Source organism: Leptodactylus fuscus, chromosome 3 (genome assembly GCF_031893055.1).
Source record: "Leptodactylus fuscus isolate aLepFus1 chromosome 3, aLepFus1.hap2, whole genome shotgun sequence".
Lineage (NCBI taxonomy): Eukaryota > Metazoa > Chordata > Amphibia > Anura > Leptodactylidae > Leptodactylus > Leptodactylus fuscus.
Window position 1 is genome coordinate 39375311 of NC_134267.1, and position 23196 is coordinate 39398506.

The 23196-nt window shown below is 43.6% G+C and overlaps 1 protein-coding gene across 1 annotated transcript in view; it reads right to left on the reverse strand.

Annotated features, from left to right (window-relative positions):
- PLCB1 (phospholipase C beta 1) overlaps positions 1 to 23196 on the reverse strand; it is a 480198-nt gene that overhangs the window by 114881 nt on the left and 342121 nt on the right. Inside the window, exons 10-13 of the mRNA XM_075267398.1 lie at positions 22716 to 22862; positions 16627 to 16784; positions 12152 to 12234; positions 5271 to 5355 (exon numbers count right to left, since the gene is read on the reverse strand). Coding sequence (XP_075123499.1) covers positions 5271 to 5355; positions 12152 to 12234; positions 16627 to 16784; positions 22716 to 22862 — 473 coding nt within the window. The remainder of the gene's footprint in view (positions 1 to 5270; positions 5356 to 12151; positions 12235 to 16626; positions 16785 to 22715; positions 22863 to 23196) is intronic.

Consider the following 23196-nt stretch of genomic DNA (forward strand, 5'->3'; position numbering starts at 1 on the left):
AGTTAGAATGGAAAGAAAAAACGTAGTACCACATGTGGCCAATAGATGGAGACAGAGAGCCAAACCTTCTCTGTGTCTCTTCTATCAGAGTCGGGCCAGCAGCTGACATTGAAATCTTAGGCATTGAGAGGCGCCAAAGAGCCCCATGGGTGTCCTAATACACCCCGGTACAGCTCTGGAGTCATAATATAGTCATGGGCATGAGACTTGGTAAAAAATATAGAAAGCAATGGCAGATGTTGGCAATATGACCTCTCATAGCTGGACATTGATTTGTACCCACCTTCACCGTGCCCCGAGCAACATCACATATTGCTTTGCCAACACCATATGGCGAGCGACATATATGAAGCGATAGGACTACTGGTATATATGTGATGTCCCCACTGTCTATAATGGGGTCTAATGGATTTCTGTCATGGTATTATTTTACAAGACAAAATAGTCCGGCATGTGGAGCTTGTATGTTCAGGGGTGTCGCTATAGGGGGTGCAGGCACTACCGGGCCCTGGACCCTGCAGGGGGGCCACATAGTGTACCACTATGTTAAATAGCACTGTATAGGCATCACAGATTTTGCATTGACCCCAGAGCTTCATGTTGGGCCCCTGGTTATGTTTGCTTTATTACAGAATGAATGACTGAGGCTCCAGATAGAACCCGCGATGCAACCATTGGAGTAGCCATAGAGAAGACTCTGAAGATGGGACAGCAATAATCATCTTGGAACGTATTCACATCTGCATTGGTATTTCTGGTTCTGTCATATGAACATTGTACTGCAGGGTATATATAAGGGAGCGGTTTCATAGCTTAAACCATCCCATTGCTGACCCGCCTTGCCCACCTTCAGGGCCTTGTATATGGGCTAATTCTCAGCTGAATGATCATTCATAGGAATGTTCATTCTCCATCAATCCCAGTGTTCTATTGGGTTTATACATAGTGCATACAAGGTCTACCATATTGTATGTTCTCTCCATGTTTGTGTGGGTTTCCTCCGGTCCGGATACTCCGGTTTCCTCCCACACTCCACAGACATACTGATAGGGAATATAGATTGTGAGCCCTATATGGGACAGTGACTGACAATATCTATAATGCACTGCCGTATACATTGGCGCTATATAACTATGCAAAGTGAGATCTCAAAGAGGTGGAAGGAATTGGGCAGAACAGGCGGGGGATTGGCAATGATTGTCAGGAGCCTTCCCCATTGCTGAGGCCATCTGCAAAATCCTGAATACGCCCCTGGGGTGCTGGATCTTTTAACCACTCCTGTGCCAATTTCCCTGGTTTAGGACCGGACACATTTTGAGGTTTTTTTTGTACATGTGATTTTGAGGGCTATAACATTTTTTTTTGTTTAGGTTATTCAAATAATTTTTTTTTTCGGTGTCGCAAGTATTTTTTTATGTTATTTTTATTCTGGCATGTAGGAAAAATGTAAATGAAAAAGGAAGAGAAAAGACTGATTTTTTTACCTTTATTTTTAATAGCATAAAAAACTACTAAAAAGTTATTAAAATATTTCTCTCTCTGCATTACAGTAATTTTTATGTAGTGTTGTGTCCTCGGGGGTGGGGCTAGAACTTGTGATGTGGGGGATGGTTGTAATTTTTTTTTATTATATAACTTTTTTTTTTTTTTTTTTTGCTTACTTACTTTTTTTACATTGTGACTCCCCATAAGTTCATAATAGACCTTTGGGGTTTATCTTGACAGTACTTTTTTGCCTGAAATCCCCTGTAAATGTGGCTTGATGCATACGTGTTGTGGTTGTACTTGATGTTTCTTTTTTTTTTTTTTTGTTAATGTAGATTGTGAGTAGAGATGAGCGAACACTAAAATGTTCGAGGTTCGAAATTCGATTCGAACAGCCGCTCACTGTTCGAGTGTTCGAATGGGTTTCGAACCCCATTATAGTCTATGGGGAACATAAACTCGTTAAGGGGGAAACCCAAATTCGTGTCTGGAGGGTCACCAAGTCCACTATGACACCCCAGGAAATGATACCAACACCCTGGAATGACACTGGGACAGCAGGGGAAGCATGTCTGGGGGCATAAAAGTCACTTTATTTCATGGAAATCCCTGTCAGTTTGCGATTTTCGCAAGCTAACTTTTCCCCATAGAAATGCATTGGCCAGTGCTGATTGGCCAGAGTACGGAACTCGACCAATCAGCGCTGGCTCTGCTGGAGGAGGCGGAGTCTAAGATAGCTCCACACCAGTCTCCATTCAGGTCCGACCTTAGACTCCGCCTCCTCCGGCAGAGCCAGCGCTGATTGGCCGAAGGCTGGCCAATGCATTCCTATGCGAATGCAGACTTAGCAGTGCTGAGTCAGTTTTGCTCAACTACACATCTGATGCACACTCGGCACTGCTACATCAGATGTAGCAATCTGATGTAGCAGAGCCGAGGGTGCACTAGAACCCCTGTGCAAACTCAGTTCACGCTAATAGAATGCATTGGCCAGCGCTGATTGGCCAATGCATTCTATTAGCCCGATGAAGTAGAGCTGAATGTGTGTGCTAAGCACACACATTCAGCACTGCTTCATCAAGCCAATACAATGCATTAGCCAGTGCTGATTGGCCAGAGTACGGAATTCGGCCAATCAGCGCTGGCCAATGCATTCTATTAGCCCGATGAAGTAGAGCTGAATGTGTGTGCTAAGCACACACATTCAGCACTGCTTCATCAAGCCAATACAATGCATTAGCCAGTGCTGATTGGCCAGAGTACGGAACTCGGCCAATCAGCGCTGGCTCTGCTGGAGGAGGCGGAGTCTAAGATCGCTCCACACCAGTCTCCATTCAGGTCCGACCTTAGACTCCGCCTCCTCCGGCAGAGCCAGCGCTGATTGGCCGAAGGCTGGCCAATGCATTCCTATGCGAATGCAGACTTAGCAGTGCTGAGTCAGTTTTGCTCAACTACACATCTGATGCACACTCGGCACTGCTACATCAGATGTAGCAATCTGATGTAGCAGAGCCGAGGGTGCACTAGAACCCCTGTGCAAACTCAGTTCACGCTAATAGAATGCATTGGCCAGCGCTGATTGGCCAATGCATTCTATTAGCCCGATGAAGTAGAGCTGAATGTGTGTGCTAAGCACACACATTCAGCACTGCTTCATCAAGCCAATACAATGCATTAGCCAGTGCTGATTGGCCAGAGTACGGAATTCGGCCAATCAGCGCTGGCCAATGCATTCTATTAGCCCGATGAAGTAGAGCTGAATGTGTGTGCTAAGCACACACATTCAGCACTGCTTCATCAAGCCAATACAATGCATTAGCCAGTGCTGATTGGCCAGAGTACGGAATTCGGCCAATCAGCGCTGGCTCTGCTGGAGGAGGCGGAGTCTAAGGTCGGACCTGAATGGAGACTGGTGTGGAGCGATCTTAGACTCCGCCTCCTCCAGCAGAGCCAGCGCTGATTGGCCGAATTCCGTACTCTGGCCAATCAGCACTGGCTAATGCATTGTATTGGCGTGATGAAGCAGTGCTGAATGTGTGTGCTTAGCACACACATTCAGCTCTACTTCATCGGGCTAATAGAATGCATTGGCCAATCAGCGCTGGCCAATGCATTCTATTAGCGTGAACTGAGTTTGCACAGGGGTTCTAGTGCACCCTCGGCTCTGCTACATCAGATTGCTACATCTGATGTAGCAGTGCCGAGTGTGCATCAGATGTGTAGTTGAGCAAAACTGACTCAGCACTGCTAAGTCTCTGCATTCGCATAGGAATGCATTGGCCAGCCTTCGGCCAATCAGCGCTGGCTCTGCCGGAGGAGGCGGAGTCTAAGGTCGGACCTGAATGGAGACTGGTGTGGAGCGATCTTAGACTCCGCCTCCTCCAGCAGAGCCAGCGCTGATTGGTCGAGTTCCGTACTCTGGCCAATCAGCGCTGGCCAATGCATTCTATTAGCCCGATGAAGTAGAGCTGAATGTGTGTGCTTAGCACACACATTCAGCTCTACTTCATCAGGCTAATAGAATACATTGGCCAATCAGCGCTGGCCAATGCATTCTATTAGCTTGATGAAGCAGAGTGTGCACAAGGGTTCAAGCGCACCCTCGGCTCTGATGTAGCAGAGCTGAGGGTGCACAAGGGTTCAAGTGCACCCTCGGCTCTCCTACATCAGAGCCGAGGGTGCGCTTGAACCCTTGTGCAGCCTCGGCTCTGCTACATCAGAGCCGAGGGTGCGCTTGAACCCTTGTGCACACTCTGCTTCATCAAGCTAATAGAATGCATTGGCCAGCACTGATTGGCCAGAGTACGGAATTCGGCCAATCAGCGCTGGCCAATGCATCCCTATGGGAAAAAGTTTATCTCACAAAAATCACAATTACACACCCGATAGAGCCCCAAAAAGTTATTTTTAATAACATTCCCCCCTAAATAAAGGTTATCCCTAGCTATCCCTGCCTGTACAGCTATCCCTGTCTCATAGTCACAAAGTTCACATTCTCATATGACCCGGATTTGAAATCCACTATTCGTCTAAAATGGAGGTCACCTGATTTCGGCAGCCAATGACTTTTTCCAATTTTTTTCAATGCCCCCAGTGTCGTAGTTCCTGTCCCACCTCCCCTGCGCTGTTATTGGTGCAAAAGAGGCGCCAGGGAAGGTGGGAGGGGAATCGAATTTTGGCGCACTTTACCACGTGGTGTTCGATTCGATTCGAACATGGCGAACACCCTGATATCCGATCGAACATGTGTTCGATAGAACACTGTTCGCTCATCTCTAATTGTGAGCCCCACAATGTAATTTTTTTTCCCCTATCAGTATGTCTTTTTTGGAATATGGGATGGAAATCCATGTAAACACGGGTAGAACATACAAACCAAACATCCTTGTAGATGTTTTTTGTTTTTTTTGCCCTTGGCGGGATTTGAACACCAGGTCCCCAGCGCTGCAAGGCTGTAGTGCTAACCACTGAGCCACCACGTGGCCCCGTACTTGATGTTTCAGTCTTTCAAGTCTGCACAAAAAGTTTTGTTGGCTTTGGACTATCACTTTTTGTTAGATGGGTCAACAAACAAGCAGATATAAGGTGTCTTGCTGGTTATAACTTTGATCATCTGCTGTATTCAGGGAAATCTGGTTTAATTCAAGTAATGTGTCTGGCTACAGCTCCTCCACAGGAGAAATGAAGCATTACACAATTCCCATATAGACACAGTTTACAGAAGGTGCAGAGGCCACATACTGGTAAACAGATATAAAACTACTAGATATAAGATATGGTCTTACTGGATACTTCTCCAATGGTTCTGTCAACAGTCCATCCCCAAAAATTTGCTTGCAGTATTCCGCCATCTTTGCCTGCTGCTTTGGCCTGTAAAAAGATTGTAATATGAACACCGTCAGAATAAAGTCCCTACTTGTTTCGGATCACAATAACCATCAGATTGGTACTACAGATGGGCAAACCTCCCAAGATAGTTTAGTTTCAGATTCTCGGCTCGGATTCAAGATTCATTTCGGGTTGAATAAGTTCAGAAAGAACCAGAAGGGAAATTATTATAGCCCGGGGTCTCTTCATACCCCAGAGTATAATAGGTGGAGGCCGAGGGGAGGTGTAAAAAATAAAAAAACATTTCTACTCAATTTACCAAACCTCTTTTGGGGCCCGGCGCTCTCTCTGTCTCCTCAGTGATGTCATGTGCTTGGGGTTACCACTTAGGGCTGTAATTAAGGTCCGTGAAGTCATGACCCTTGGTGTGCCCATGTGACCACTGTGACCCAATCACAGGCCTCAGTGCTGACCCCAGGCACTTGATCTCACCAGGAGGCGGCCCACTAGAGATGAGGGCAAGAGAGTATAAATGTTTTTTACGTTCTTACACCTCCCCTGGGCCTCCACCTATAATGACTTACCACGATGCACGTCATGGCGGGCTTTTTAGTTTATCCGAAACGAATCGCCAATTGTTCAGTTTCATTATAAACCAAACAATTTGGAATATTCGGATCGAGCCTGGCTTGGAACAAATCGTTTTGTCCATCCCCAATTGCTACAGTAATATCATTGGGTCTCAGTGATCAGGTATGACCTCTGTCCTTTAGTCTTACGTCTCAGACTTTGGCGAGACTTGTCCTGCGGATCTGTGACAATTACTTGCATCTAGGAATATCCTGCACACCAACGCACTTTGTATGGCAACAGAAAACTACAAATCCCAGGGCGACAAATACGATTCGCAGAAATCTATCCAATGATACTTTGTAACGAAAGAGAAGTAAAATGTTGCCAAATATAAACATGTATTTAACCAAATGGAAATTAATGATTTTCATTCCGTCATGTCAGACACAAAACTATCCCCCTCCCCTGGGTGCCATAATCTCTAGTCCAGTGCATTGTGAGTGCTACATAAAACTGACACCATTTGGCTCGGGGGCCGGGAACATGTCTGACTGCTGAGCTCTCTCTCTGCTGACCACATAGGACTGTACGGTAGGCAGCTGTGCAAAGTCATTCTGACAAAATTCTCCAGGGCGCTTTGACTATCCATGGCTGTTATAAATTCACTTCCTGGGAGACTACAGATGGATCTCAGCAATTGTGCAAATAGATTCCTTCTAAGCCCAAAAGTCTTCTCCAATTGCCTTTGCTCTGTCTTCCTGGAAGAGCGACGGAGAGGACTTGAGCTCAGACTCGAGAGGAACAAATGAAAGACGTCACCTAGTTTGCTTTGGCAGCTCCAGGCTCCATACAACTAATATTTGTGAACAGAAGGGCCGCCCCATCAGGCGAGTCGGCAGCAGATGGGCACATTATATCATTATATAAATAATGCAACACATATAGGAACATACAATATGGTTAACTACTTATGGTCCACGTCATCTTATTGTCTACAGTTTGGGTGGAACTCAAGCTTGGGGCAAAAACCTCAAAATAATAATCCCCACCACTTTATAACTGGTGCGGGTGCGACCTCCAGGACCACTGACTGTGAGAATAAATGGGGCCCAGAGCTGATTTATCATGGGGTCCTCTTTATTGATATTCCCTGCACAGCGGCAAGCAACGCAGCAACCCAATGGTTGCAGTTCTGTCCACAGCCAAGAAGCCGGGGGTGCCACTGTGCAGGGAAATCTAAATGAGTACTGCAACCCCTTCATTTTCAGGGTGGTGGGGGTTTAGGGGTGCTAGAATGTGCCATTTCTTTATAAGCAGAATCAAAGGAATTCTGGAGGAAAACACCAGGGGGCGCTCTCCTTCTAAGATAACAAATGGAGTTGAGTGGTAAAAATAATTAGCATTTTATTGGATAACGCGTTTCAGGGTGTTGAAAGCGCTCATAAAATGCAACCCCTTAATCAGATCTATTCCGGTTCTCCTTTATAGCATACCATGAATGGAGTAGATCTGATGAAGGGGTTGCGTTTTATCAGCGCTTTCAACACCCTGAAACGCGTTATCAAATAAAATTCTAATTATTTATTCCACTCGGCTCCAGTTGTTATCTTGGAAGGAGAGCGCCCCCTGGTTTTTCCCTGCGGAATTCCTTGGATTCCGTTGATTCAGCCTATATCGTACAGCTTGGTCTATATTGACGGCGGGTGTCCAGGCATTTTGGCCGCATCTTCAACACAACCCTCCCTACCTGAGGAGAAGAGTGGATACCATAGGATCCGGAGGATAGATCAGGGATCCACTAAGACCTGTGATTTGTGGTTCCTTTGCAAGGGAGCACATCCTTCCTGCATTGTTATTCCTCACAATTGCACAATAATCCTTTTAAGTCCCCCAATAGCTAAGCCGAGTCCTTCTTTCTCTCCGATAAGAGGCAGACTCAATTGTTTGCAAATATCCACCAAAAATTGCTTAAAAAAATGGTCTTGTAGAGAGGTGAGCATGCTTGTGTATGGAAAAGGGAAGAGAATTACTAAAGGTATATAGGACCCAATTGTGAGAGAAGCAACGTTAAGTAAACTTTCAGGACAGGATTGGGATTTTTTAACCTCAACATACTAAAGGGTCTATTTAGTAATAAACCCTTTTTAGATAGAGCTCCACGTCCTCATCCTCATATGAGTAGCCAACTTAGGGTTGATTTTGGGCTTAGGAGTCCAGTGGGTGGTCCTAATGACAGTGGCTTTCCCTTTATATGTGCGTACACATAGCTCTCACTGAAGAGGACCACCCACTAGACTCCTAAGCATAAAGAGCATACAGGGAAGGTTGTCAGTCACTGATTAGGACCACCCATTGGACTCCTAAGCATAAAGAGCATATAGGGAAGGTTGTCAGTCACTGATTAGGACCACCCACTGGACTTCTAAGCAGGGAAGGTTGTCAGTCAGTGATTAGGACCACCCACTGGACTCCTAGACAGGCATTTTAATGAATAAATGTCAAATTTTACCAAATCTTTTCCCACAAAACTGTATATCAATCTGGTCGGCTCCTCCTGCTCTATAACATGCTGCTAGCAGATCTGATGACATGTTCAATGTGACAGGTTGCCTTTTATGAAAATATACTTAAAGGCATTGTCCAGGACCTAAAGGTTATTGACACTGATGAATCAATTTTAGATCAGTCAGAGTCCGACACCCAGACTCCCATCCCAATCAGCTATACTCCATATAGCATAGCGGTGGCACCAATGAACTGCACCCCCACTCCCATTGACTTGACTAGAAGCAGAGCTCCTTCTAGCTGATTATATTATATATGGCCTCCAGTGATTGATGCGAGGTTCTGGTGATGGACTCTGACTAATCTGATACTAATGACCTATATCAGGATCAATTATCTTCATTACAAGGACTTACTTTACATGAGATAGATGGAGTGAAATGGAATTTTACAAAAATGAGTCGGAATCTCTGAAATAAACATCAGAATAGTCTCATGTACGTAACGGTAAAGTTTCCATTTATTTTTACATTGTCTTTTCATTCTCTGCCAAAAACACGAGACATATGGCATGTGAAGACATTTGGCGCTGCAATTACCTCGCCGTTGACTTCACAGATATATAACCCTCTCTAAATATACTTACAGCACAAACACATCACAGAATGCAAACGTATGTTCAGATCCAGATCTCTAAATAGAAATTACACTGAAAAATACCCCAAAATACTGAAGCCTAGTTAAAAGGAAAGACTGAATTTCAATACTTGTAGAAGTGGCAGAGTCGGAAGGAGCGCTACGTGACAGCAGGATTTCTGCATTAAGGCAGCCACTTGTTAGATCCGTTTCTTTGAAGCAAGTGAACATGTCTTGTAGGAACTTGTAAGAACCTTTTGATTTCCATTCACTCTCAGGCAAAATGTCATGAACTAGTGGACTTGACATATCCCGTATACACAAATGTCTCCAAAGCGAGAAATACTTAACTCATAGTCAATTCAGAAAAGTGATATCACATGACCAGAAAGGTGACAATGACAAGATGGGAACAACGTGATGATCATTTCTTAAGAAAAACAGGGAAAACTGGAACATAGCTCTTCATGGGGTATGCCAAAAATATACTGAGAGGTAAATTGGCTCCCTAACAAACATCTGACCCTTGTGGAAGTTAGGGATGAGCGCTCGTACTGCGGCCACTAAGTCCCACAATCCACAATGCTCCCTGTGTGCAGATTAGAAATGGTTGTCATTGTCACTGGATGGTGTTGCAGTTCAGCCCCATTAACTAGAATGGGAATGAGCTGTAATACTAGGCACAGCCTATGCAGACATGAGTGGCGCTGTTTCCAGCAGGGCTAATTTCTCTAATACTGGTCAACTAACATAAAGTATCCTCTAAAATGTCATCAGGATACGTCTGAACATGACACCAGTGTAAATATGCCCCTTGTACAATTACAAACAATTTTAGCTGGTCCTAAAGACACCTATACTCCTTCCACATACACATGTATTCTCTACCCCTCTAAAAGACCTTTTTTATGTAGGTTTGACTGGTTGGCACAAATAGGGTTACATTGTTTTACAAGCGTAGAGCATCAATATTAGATTGGTGAAGTCCAACCCCCGGGATCCTTGCCGATCAGCTGTTTGAAGAGCTTACAGAACTTGGGTGAGCTCCTTTTCCTCCTTGCAGGCCTGTGATATCATATCCATGACCATGGTGCGGTTCAGTCCCATTCAAATGAATGTTGCTGAGCTGCAATACGAAGCACTGCTAATATACGACGTACAGCACTGTGCTTGGTAAGCAGTACAGAGGCTATGACGCTTCAATAATGGCCAGCCCGCACCTCTAATGAGGCGACGTGAGGCGGCACATGGGCGACTTTTTTTTTCTTTTATTATTTTTTATTTTTTACTTTGAACCAGCGCAGGAGAGCTGCTTCTCTCTGCGCTGGTTCAGACGTCTGCGTAGGCGGCGTCACTAGGCCGCCTACGCACGCTGATACGTACTCAGACGTCTAGGTATCAGCGTGGGCGGAGTCATCACGTGATGACGCTCGCTGATACCTAGACGTCTGAGTACGTATCAGCGTAGGCGGCCTAGTGACGCCGCCTACGCAGATACGTAGACGTCAGCCTGCAGGAGAAGAGGATCGCGGAGGCGGCGGGAGCAACAACAAGATCGGTAAGTATAAAACTTCTTTTTTTGTTTTATAATAGTATCTCCAGCAGGTAGCGGCCTATTTACCTACCTCCCCAGACCTGCTCACTGCTGCCCCCACTTGTACTATAGGCCGCGGAGGCCGGCAGTGAGTAGGCCCGGGCAGGCCGCGATCCCACTACAGCTATTATTATATTCGGGGGTCTTTTCAGACCTCCGAGTATAATAATCGGAGTCCCAGGGGAGGTGAGGGAACATAATAAACAATGTTACTTACCTCTCCGGGATCCGATGTTACTCCTAGCAGGCTTCGGGCCTATATGGTAATGCCCAGACGTCACGTGGTCTGGAATATTACCATATAGGCCCAAAGCCTGCCCTAGCAGTACCATATAGGCCCGAAGCCTGTGCTAGTAGTAATAGCCTGCTGCTAGTAATAGTGCTAACACAGGCTTTGGCCTGTATGGTACTGCTAGGGCAGGCTTTGGGCCTATATGGTAATATCCCAGACCACGTGACGTCTGGGCATTACCATATAGGCCCGAAGCCTGCCAGCATTAAAGAGGACCTTTCATGGGTTTGGGCACAGGCAGTTCTATATACCGCTGGAAAGCTGACAATGCGCTGAATTCAGTGTACTGTCGGCTTTCCCGATCTGTGCCCCGGGTGAAGAGCTATCGGTGCCGGTACCGTAGCTCTTCACAGTCAGAAGGGCGTTCCTGACAGTCTGTCAGGAATGTCCTTAATCCCCACAGTGCCTATATCGCTGTACTGTGTGAGCGGGGAGGAACGCTCCCTCCCCTCCTGATAGTGCTCTTCTATGGACGAGTACTGTGAGCAGAGGGAGGGGGCTCGCACAGCACTATAGGCGCTGCTGGGAAGAAGGACATTCCTGACAGACTGTCAGGAACGCCCTTCTGACTATAAAGCGCTACGGTACCGACACCAATAGCTCTTTACCCGGGCACAGATCGGGAAAGCCGACAGTGCGCTGAATTCAGCGCACTGTCAGCTTTCCAGCAGTATATAGAACTGCCTGTGCCCCAAACCCATGAAAGGTCCTCTTTAACATTGGGTCCCGGAGAGGTGAGTAACAGTGTTTATTATGTTCCCTCATCTCCCCTGGGGCTCCGATTATTATACTCGGGGGTCTGAAGAAGAAGCTCAGAGGAAAGCTTCGAAACGTCATATTCTGTCATCATTATGAGTTAGCCATTAAAAAAGGTATCACCTACTGAAGACTTGCAAAGTTTTTTTTGTTTTTTATATTTTATAACCACTGGCTAACACGGTACCAAAACAAACATTTTCCTTTTGCTTAGCCCTATTCATTTGAATGGATCTCAGCTACAGCATGGCCATGTGACCAACAGACATGATGTCACTTCCTAAGAAGAGGAAGTAGAGCTCTTTCTGAAAGGAGCAGGCATGTTTTCTGCTGCATAACCCCTTTAAGATTCGGTGATATGTATAACCATATTGTACCATGGGATAGCGCTACAATGTGTATGAGACACAGGAACAATCATGCTGTAGGTAATTGTAACAGTTCTTAAGATACAAGTAGCTAGAAGGAATCGCTCTACTTACGAGTCAACATGATTTTCAAAGGACAGGAGGATTGGGTACGGCGAGGTCTTAAATGCACATTCAGCAATGGCTTCTATAACTTCCTAAAATGAAAAGACATGTTTAAAACGTTTGCCCTCAAGCGAACAATGTTAATTCCAACCATTCTGTCTGCGCTAGAAATGTTCAGGCAATGGCGGAAGCAGAAATGAATCCCAGGTACATGCACTGTAGATAAACCCCAGAAACTGCACGGTCAGTGACTTGTAAAGGACGGAGCCAGAGGCGTCCTCTCCGAATACACAGACGCCTGCTCTATTTAAAGAAGAACTCTTTATCTCCGGCATACGGAAAATGGGGCAGATTTATCAAAACGTCTAAAACTAACTTTGTAACCAATCACAACACAGCTTTCATCTATCAAAGCAAATATGAAATAAAATCTGAGCTGTGATTGGCTGCTAAAGGCAACAAAGACAAATCTCATATATATATATATATATATATATATATATATATATATATATATATATATGCGCTGCATTTTATTTTGAAGATATAGGGTGCGGCTGCCCGATTGGGATATTATCATGTCGTCTTCATAGTTACCAAAATTGTAGCTGATTATTATATAAGGTATATTTAGTAGTATTTAGCAGTTTCCCCCTTTGCAGTCCTCTCTGAGATGGTAGGTGTAGTGCTATATACTTCTTACTGTAGGTACAGGAGGAATCTGAACCATGACTGCCTCTGTCTCACATAGTTGCAGCCCACTGCGGGACATATAAAGAGAAGTACAAACGTGTACTGATGTTTGAAAAGTGCTTTCATTGTGATACAATGTTTCAATTCAGCTCAAGGTGTCGGGGTTCACACTACCGTTGTTAATGTCCATTGCAGTCATTCATCATAGGATGACAGTAACAGTCATTAATTGTGGCAGAATAACAGACGGAACCCTCCACATCTTTGTCCGTTCCCATTGACACTAATGTAAACAACAAAGAAAGTTTCCGTCTTGTTTTTAAATTGGGTCAATGCAGACTGACACTTGGCGTCCGTCATCTGCATCTGTCATTTAATGTCCGTTGCTCTTATCCTGTGATGGATGAGAAAAACGAACATTAGCAATTAGTGTGACCCCATCCTAAACTTGTCCCTGCTCTCTTCCCCTTTCCCTCTTCTATAGAGGCGAGTCATCATGTCATCATGTGAGCGCAGAGATGTTCAGAGTGAAAGTCAATTTAGCAGAGCAGAAAAAGGGATTTCTCATTGCAAAGTCTGATTCGATTGTCTATACTATTCATTTCTGCAAAGTTTGTTAACTCATCACTACCTAGTGATGTTCTGCTCTAATTTCCTTGGTGAAGGCTCGATTGTATCTGTCCTGCTGTATTCTGTTTACTTTCTACATGTATAACGGCTTAGACACCTTGTCATGAACTAAGTGTATCCTCTGACTGGGGGCATCAAGACCGGCATACAATACACCAGTCTTGATGAATCTTCCCAATGAGTATATGCCTTTGTAACACAAAATTGCAAAACAATATTGTTTTAAAAAGCTAGTCATCTCCTGACACACATATGGGGACATGTCCAGCCAAGATGAAAGCTAAGAAAGGACACATCTATAAAGTTATACAAGCATATCATAATAAATCGCACCCAGTAATCTATAGTCAGGGCTAGCACTGTTCCTATTGCTCCTACAATAATCGAAACATGTAGCTCGGATAGCTCAGCGTGTGACAAATTGGTTGAATCTTTTAGCTGTTTCTTAAAGCTCCAATTATGTTGGAACTTAAAAGGAAGAAGTATATAATGATTTTTGGAATTCGGAATATATTGTTTTATATTAGCTATTGATGTCTACTACGTGGTTGGAGGCGATATTCAGCCTTTTACTTGTCGACTGAAATGAAAATGTTCCGCTTCACACGGTTTCTACAAAACGCTGTGCAATTCGTAGTCGCTACCACCGAACAAGTGAAAATCTGTTTCATTTTTGAAAATCCTGGGTTTTTTTTCGTAGGATTATTTTATTTGCAACACTCGTTGATGCCGGATCAAGGACTTGTCTTTCTATGTATAACGTTTTTTTGTTAGTGTTTGTTCTTTTTTTTTTACAGACATTACTTACACATAGACTGCTTTATCTAGGACAAGTGTTTCGAGGTAGCGTTCGCCGCATATAAACCATTTAAAACTTTACTACCAACGCTGCCTAGGGATGAGGGAACATGGTAGTCATGGCAATGTCCCTAAACCTATTATAAGGATAGAGTTCAAAAACATATTGGCCAGATAATATTAAGTTGAGTTAAAGGGGTTGTCCAGGGTGAGAAAAAAAAAGCTTTAAAGGGATTATTCGGGGTGAAATTACTGATGACTTTTCCTAAAGATCTAAGGATACTACATACTCAGGGTTGTAGTATGAGTCCATTCACTTACGTTAGTGTAGGATTTTTACGGCAAACGCCAGTCTTTGGTTGTGTGAAGGGAGTCCTATCCATAGAACGTGTAGCCCAAGCCTAAGGCCTGGTACACATCTGCGTTCGGTAATCTGTTTGAGGAGTCCACTTGGGGACCTTCTGAATGGAGTACCAAACGCATTGACAAGCGGTAAGCTTATGAAAGCACATGGACCCCATAGACTCACCACTTGTCAACGCGTTCGGTATTCTGTTCAGGGGGTTCCCAAGCAGAGTCCCCGAATGGAATACCGAACGCAGATGTGAACCAGGTCTAAGTCTTATGAACAGCATTTAAGGTTCCTCTGCTCACGTTCCCCTTCGTGAGCCATGGCAGGGAGTCTTCTGTATAACCAAATTTGGTTCCAGCAGACTCAAGCCATCTTTGTACTACATAGCCATTCATATTATATGTTATATTACATTTCCACTACAATGACCACGATCAATACCGGTGAAATTCCCTGGTGGCCACAACTTTCTATGGCACATGAGCCACAGGTATGACAAGAGCAAGATCACTCTAGGGGCTGCCTATGATTCGACCACCCCTTTAAAAGATGTGTTTGCACTAGAAAATTCAGTGCCTGGCCAAAAAAAAAGTTGCGAGTGTTAATATTTAGTTGGGCCACCATGAGCACAAATAACAGCACACATCCGTCTCGGCATGGAGTCTATAATGTTCTGTAGTGTAGACTCAGGGATTTTGATCCAATTCTTGAGTATAAGGGAGCCCAGGTTACGCAGATTCGTTGGGGGTGGTGAGTGACAGCGCAGGTTCCTTTCCAGCACGTTCCAGTGTTTTTTGTGTGCTTCTCATCGCATCCGGGCACGATCATCACTCTGGAACAATGTGAAACGTGATTCATCTGACCGCATGACCTTTCTCCACTGCTCTAGGGTCCAATCCTTGTGGTCTCTTGCAAATGACAGGCGCCGACGTCTGTTGGTCTCTGTCACCAATGGCTTTCGTGTGGCCACACAACTGTTGAGACCCATTCCTTTGAGTTCTCGTCGCATTATTCGCTCTGAAATGTGTCGCTCCGTCGAGTTGAACATCTGTGTGAGCTCAAAGGTGGTTTTCCGGCGGTTATTCTTCACCAGTTGCTTTAGGGACCTACGACCTCGAGTTTCGAGTATAGTCTTACGCCCACACTTTCCATGGTTGAAGGGACGTTCTCCACCATCTCACCATACTCGTATGATACGCTGAACAGTTCTCTGTCCGATACCAGTTACTTCGACTATCTCCTTGGTCGATTTGTTGGCCTGATGCAATCCAATGACTTGCCCCTTCTTGAAGGCACTAACATCTCTTCCTCTGGTAGCTCTTCCGTTGGTAGACATCGCTTCATACCTTTAATTATGATCTGCACTTGACAGGCTACAGCTCAATTATATATATTCAAGAATATATGCAAATTACTGACATGAACAGTTCATAATTATATCAGGGGTAGAACGGTACCTTGTTGCACAACGCGACTTTTTTTTGGGCAGGCAGTATACTATGACTGTGTCACACCTGGAAGACGGTCCTAAATCCAAGTTGAGTGCAAGACCTTCATTGTTATGACCAATAGAATTGTATCCTCGTCTTTGCATAAATAAATTGGAACATGTTGATGGCTTATTTCCTCCTTCTCACCATTCTTGCACCCTCCTAGAGACTGGAGTGACTTCTTCATTAACAGTGATTGACTTTCTAGACACTTGTGTTAGGTAATGTCAATACCTTTACAATGGAGGGACCATGTACAATGGAGACCTGAGCTGTAGCGGTGACTGTATCACCGTGAGATACACAATAATCTGCAGTGACTTATACGGTAATTGCTTTCTCCTTAGATAAGCGGTGTAGGTGTAACATATATGTCAGGTATAACATGGTGCATTCCTTATCGTCCTACCAATGTCCCACTCTTATAATCTGCCTTGTGAGAACATAATGATATGTGTCCTTATCATATGGCTAGGAAAATGTAGCTATTTAATATTCTCATTGCAAAAGAGATCATGTACCTTAAAAGATATCTCAGTGGTCATGGTGAATCCATGTGTGATCACCGGCTCTTCTTCTGCGGTGCGACCCTTCCAGCAATCCAATTCTACACAGCGGCATCCGGCTAACAGCACTTGCCGATACATCTCTACCGAGGAGTTACCGGCCAGCTGCCCCGCTGAAACGCAAAAGAGTCATTATAAGATTTGTTCTCTTCCTCTGAAGTCATTGATTTCTTAATAAAACCATACGACAAGCCAGACAATCCAGATCACTGAGGCCTTCTTTATAAATGTGTCACTAAATTTAGGATTCAATGTGTACTTGGTTTACTACACATGAGTTTGCATTTAGCTTAACCCAAATGTATTTAAAGAAGACCTGTCATCAGGTGTAAAAAGCCCAGTGACATGACATAAATCATCTGATCGGTGCAGTCACCCTGAACATTATGGTGTTTTGTGCATCCAAATCCATTCAGCTATTCCAAAGATATAAGCCCTTATAGTGCTTATAGGATTTATGGAGTCCAGCTGTTCTGGATTAGGGTATATTACATGCGAACTTTTGACATGCCCCCCTTCCCTCCCTGACCGACAGCGAAGACCCAAACTGACCCCCACCCCGCATTCCTGCGTGCTCTATTATGCCCCATAGTGGCCCCTGCACACACTATTATGCCCCATAGTGGCCCCTGCACACACTATTATGCCCCATTGTGGGCCCCTGCACACACTATTATGAGCATAGTGGCCCTGCACACTGTATTATGCCCCATTGTGGACATCCATGAACAATTATTATACTCTGGGGTCTTTTCAGACTCCAGAGTATAATAATTGGAGACCAAAGGGGGATAAAAACATAAAAAACACTGTTATTTACCTATCTCCGGCTCTACTGCAGTCCTCGGTGGTGTCGGCCATCTTCAATGATGGCCGGGACATGACACAAATTCTGCCCGGAGTGCGAAGAGGTAAGTAACAGTGTTTTTTATTTTCTCTTACCTCTCCCAGGCCTCCGATCATTATACTCGGGGGTCGTGGCGTCACTTATTGATCTCGGGCCCTGCCAGGATTGGTAAGTAAATAGGGCCCGTTACCGGCTGGAGGTAACGGCCTATTAAGGAAAAAAATGCAGCGGTAGCGGCTGTTGCCGGGCCCCCTAATGTCCCGGGCCCTGTGGCAGCTGCTACCCCGGTAGTTACGCCCCTGCTTAGACCCTTCCCCAGAGAAGCACAAAAAAAATTTCAATTTTCTATATGGTACCAATAAAAACTACAGCTCATCCCACAAAAACAAGACCCCATATACTTTCATGAACAAGCGATAGTTCTATCACAAACCTTGGCCAGTTTTAAGGGGTTAATTTGACATTCCCATCATCCAGTTTCTCAAAATAGAATTGCACATACTGAAAAGATTTGTGCGCATTTTAATACAATAAAAACATCCCAGTCCTAAGAACAAAGTCCCAGCTCTGATTTCATTTTTCTTACTGTGATTCTCATGATATGGAAGAGCGAAATCTATTTCTGACAATATTAAAATGCATGTTTCTCACCTATTAATTTCCTCCAATTACATGCCAGCTGTCTCCTATTTGCTGGCTGCATGTAAAGTACGCGCCAGAAATAATTTGGGAAATGTTTTGCCCAAAATTCGATGTCGTACACAGGGTAAAAAGTGAAAATAAGAGCGTCAGCTGAAAAGAGAACAGATTATGCTATCCCCTGATGAGTCGGCTCGGCTGATACAAACACAGTGAAATATGTTCTCGTTCCGTCATCTGGATGGTAATTATTCTAAAGAGACAAATCGTCAAGCTCCGGCTCTAATGGAAGTCTATATTGTAATGGATGTCATAGCCCTGATCACTGGACGGTGACTTACAGGACACATCGCCTATAGCTCATTGGCTTCATATGCCAATATGCAATTGTGTGCATCCAATATATATATTACAATGACAGCGGTCAATGGGTGGGATTTATCAGGCAGGAAGGGAAGTCAGTGCAGGAAGTTTTATGTGTCAGATGGAAGAAAAATTAGCGAGCCTATGAATCTAATCTACTGGCTAAAATGTGATGTGACCGGGTCAGAGCATCTCCGAAATGCACAGCCTATAGGGTGTCCCTGGTATTGCAGAGCTTAATAGGAACGGTCCAAGAAAAGACATTGGAGGAAATTAATGATTATCAATGTCATGGTTGGCAGAAGCACCAGGCTGTGATCCTGGAGGGAAATGTGCCAGAAATGATAATAAATTAGATAATACTGGACACCTTCAGGGGTCTTATGGAGACCAGATGGACAATATTAATGGCTTTCATTCACAGTATCTATCTAATATTACACCGGCAGAAGAACCAAGCAAACCTGGGTAAATGCCAGGCAATATGGTGACCTAATCTTTTTAAGCCAAGGGTAAAACAGGCAGGAGAATCTGTCCCACAAGTGCCCCAATGCACCAGAGACTCTCAATATATGTGTGTAATATGTGAGAAGATGACAGGCAGAGTGATGGAGTCCCAATATATCTCCCCCAGATTTATGCCATATGTCTGGCCCAGGGCAGGTCTTCAGAAGGCCTCAGCCCCAGATGTGGGTCATAGGCTCATTACTAGGCCACAAAAGGATGCAGAGCCTGCACTTCAGGAGATGAAGTGCCTGGGTCTATCCTGGAGAGCTGAGTTTTGGTGAGACCAAACTGGGACTTGTCTTTTGTTTGATCGTGTGGCCGGACATAAGCCACACATATTGTTAGCCTTATTCTGTAAGAGTTAGAGCTCGGACGAGCAGGGTTTTGTTTAACGTTCTTTTTCCTGAAGTTTAGGCTGAATATTATTTTGTTCATTTTTTTGCCTGACGTGAAGTTTTATTTATTTTACTGTTTTTTTTAAATAAACCTGTTTGCCTGGTCTGCACCACTGCTACTATCGAGCTACCCTCCCCACATAGGCTACAATATATTAACCAAACATAATCTCTAGCTAGAGCCCCATAGATAACCGCAGACTGGTAAAATAAACTACTGTATACACAATGACAAAATCAATTCTAATTGATCCGAACATCACAGTATATTACTAAAGGTTTCTGAAATAACAAGGCAGAAATCCATACAACGGCAGGAGAAATATTACATCACATGACTGCCATATAGATGGATCCATGGACATGCCGGGTCTGCTAAAGATAAAAGCACTTTACATATTGTTATAAGAAGATTTTATTTTTGTCACATCTTGGATAAATACTGTTATAGAATATAGAAATCTGTTTATAGGCTCCGCAGATCTCTCCAGACTCCCTGTATACACCTCTATGTAGGTTCTGACCGGGAAATTGTCTTGGTTCATGACCGGAACTTTTTTCAGTTTTTTTCATTTTATTATTATTATTGCTATTTATTACTATTATTATTATTGATATTTATTATTATTATTATTATTATTATTATTATTATTGATGTCATTATTATTATTATTATTATTATTGATATTTATTATTATTATTGATCCCATTATTATTACTATTTATTATTATTATTATTATTATTATTATTATTAATAGCATTATTACTTCTATTTTTTTCTTATATTATTATTATTATTATTATTTCGCTTTTTTCTCTGCCTGATGTTACATTGCAAGTCCCTCTATGTAGGCCATTTACAACTGGCGTTATTAAGATATCAGTGTCATGTGGCAGATGTTAGAACATATGTTTAGTTGATCTTTGCTTTTATGCTCTGTTAATATCATTATGACATCATCTTCATGTTTTAGGAGAGTTTTTATATTCATTTGTCTCAATGTATAAAGAAGATGTGAAGCTTTCAATATTCTAAACTACAGTGTAAAACAGACATTAAAGGGACAACGTCACAGAACATGGACAGAAAAACCTGATGATGTACCAGCTGTGAGGTTACTGTATAGAAATATCTGTGATATCATTATGTGACAGAGTAGTCACTGGGTCCCTTCTGGTCCCAAGGTCTTTAGTTAGACCCCTGGTCAACCTCATGTCAGGTAGAGATGGAATTTTAAAGGGATCCTATCATTAGAATCCCTTTATTTCTAACTAACACGTAGGAATAGCCTTAAGAAGGGCTATTCTTCTCCTACCTTTAGATGTCTTCTCCACGCTTCTGTTCGGTAGATATTCCGTTTTCCGACTTTATGCAAATGAGAACTCTCCAGTGCCACCTCCATCCTCTTCAGGAACCGGTCTCTACGCGTCGTCTTCCGGCCTGGCTTTCAATACTCTACGCATGCTCTTGTAGTAAGCGGCCACAAAAAAATGGCCGCGCGCATAGCCAATTGCACTTGCGTAGAAGATTGAAAGCCAAGCGGGAAGATGACGCGTAGAGGCCGGTTCCTGAAGAAGATGGAGGCGGCGCTGGAGAGTTCTCTCGCAGCACTGGGGACGCTCCCAGTGCTGATTGAGCACTGGGGCCCGCCCCCAGTGCTGCGAAAGAACTCATTTGCATAAAGACGGAAAACGAAATATCTACAAAACGGCGGTGAGGAAAAGACATCTAAAGGTAGGAGAAGAATAGCCTTTCTTAAGGCTATTCCTACATGTTGGTTAGAAAAAAAAGGGATTCTAATGATAGGATCCCTTTAAGCTCCTGTGTCTCAGTGTAAAACTGGGCCCCCCACTTATCATGTTCTATCTATAATACTGGTGTATTCTTATATTGTAGTGAAGCCTTTGGGGCATCCACTCTAGCTCCCCCCTGATGTCAGGAGACTCATCTAACAAAAAGCTATTGTCTAATATAGGCAATTTCTTTTTAACCACTTCAGTACCGGGTCAATTTGTGGTCCAGGACCAGACACATTTTAGGTTTTTTTTTTGTATGTGTGGTTTTGAGGGCTGTAACGTTTTTCTCCTATGTCTCATTCAACACATTTTTGCGTCTTTTTTGGGGGACACATAGGGCTTTATTTTTATGTTGTTTTTATTTTTGAATGTGTTTTAATTTTACTTTATACCTGGGAAAATATAGACTTATCTTTTTTTTATTTTTATTTAATAACACAAAGTGCTACTGAAAAACTTTATAAAATTGTCTTTCCTCTCCGTTACAGTAATTTTTATTTTATATGGTGTCGTCGGTGGTGGGGCTATAACCTTTAATAGAGGCGTTTTATTGGCGTATTATTTATTTATTTTTAATTATTTTATTAACATTATTTTTAAACTTTTCTATTCGTTTTTTTATTTTATTTTATTTTTTTCAGATTGTGTCCCATAAGGTCATAAGAGACCTTTGGGGACATCTGATCAGTTCACGCGTGCTCCCATTAAAGTGAATGAGATGTGTTTTGAAGCGCTCGTGTATACATGTCTGAATCAGCGGAGCGTAAACTCCGTGTGAAGGGGCCCTTAGAGTTCTGATTTCCCCTGCAATTGGGTCTGGTACATTTAGCCCCAGTTGCAGGAGGAATCCAGCCTCCTGCACATTGTATGCACAGCTTACAGAGCTGATCTGGGTCCTGTAGGACTCAGCAGCTCTTGTAAGACACTGACACCGGCGGATCACGTGACCACTGGGTTAGAGGGCGGCTGCATCATGGCGGCGCCCATAGCTGTGTATACAGCGCTCATTGAGATCGAGAAAGCAGGGAAGGTAATAAACTTTCCCTGCCTTCTCTCTGGGAGCTCCGGCTGAAGTTACAGTGGCCTCCCAGTATCAGCAGCTGCATGATCTTGTGCAGCTGCTGTGTTCTGATTGGATGTACCGGTATGTCCTGTCAGAAAACGGCAACCACGTTCTGGACATTTATAGTCTATGGGCAGTCCGAAAGTGGTTAAAAACATTTTGGATGAGGCCCCACGTTGCGGAAACACTGGTATGTGTTCGGGTGTCAGAGATATTGTTGCGGTTAGTTTTAGCACCAATATCCCTGCACTGTCATAAGGGCGGACCTTACAGCTCAGTGGAACGCAGCCCTGACCATTATCTATCACAGCCTTGTACTGTCAAGGCCCTGAAATAATTTGGTAAGAAAAGTAAAGAGTTTATATAATTTGTTAAATTTAGGACATATCACACAATGAGAAAATACATGGATAATGGGCTAAAAATCCTGACCTGTGAGGTAGGTGTTGTGCGAGGAATTAATGAAATAATGAGAGAGAGGTTGAGACATATCTTCATTTAAATCCAGTTTCTCAGGTGGAACAACTCCATTTTCTTCTCCGCTCAGATATCGCATAAATCCTTCAACTGAAATCTGACCTGAAATAGAAAGCACATTGTTATCCAGGAGACCAGCCATGTATCCAGACGCCATTTACACTTTCACATTGTCCTAATACATCTGAAATGAATTTTAAGCAACCTTGCAGATGGTATCAGTCATGGCATTGGTATGATCCAGGACTGTGATACTGAGCTCCACTTCTTCTTATTAGGAAGTGACATCACATTCAAGTGAATGGTGCTGAGCTATAAAACCAAACTGCTCCGCTACACATTGTATCGGTCAAGTGAAGAGGCCATAGCACTCATCTACCGTACATGCTTCACCACTGGTACCAATCTAATACCAATGTATCAGAGTCCCAGAAAA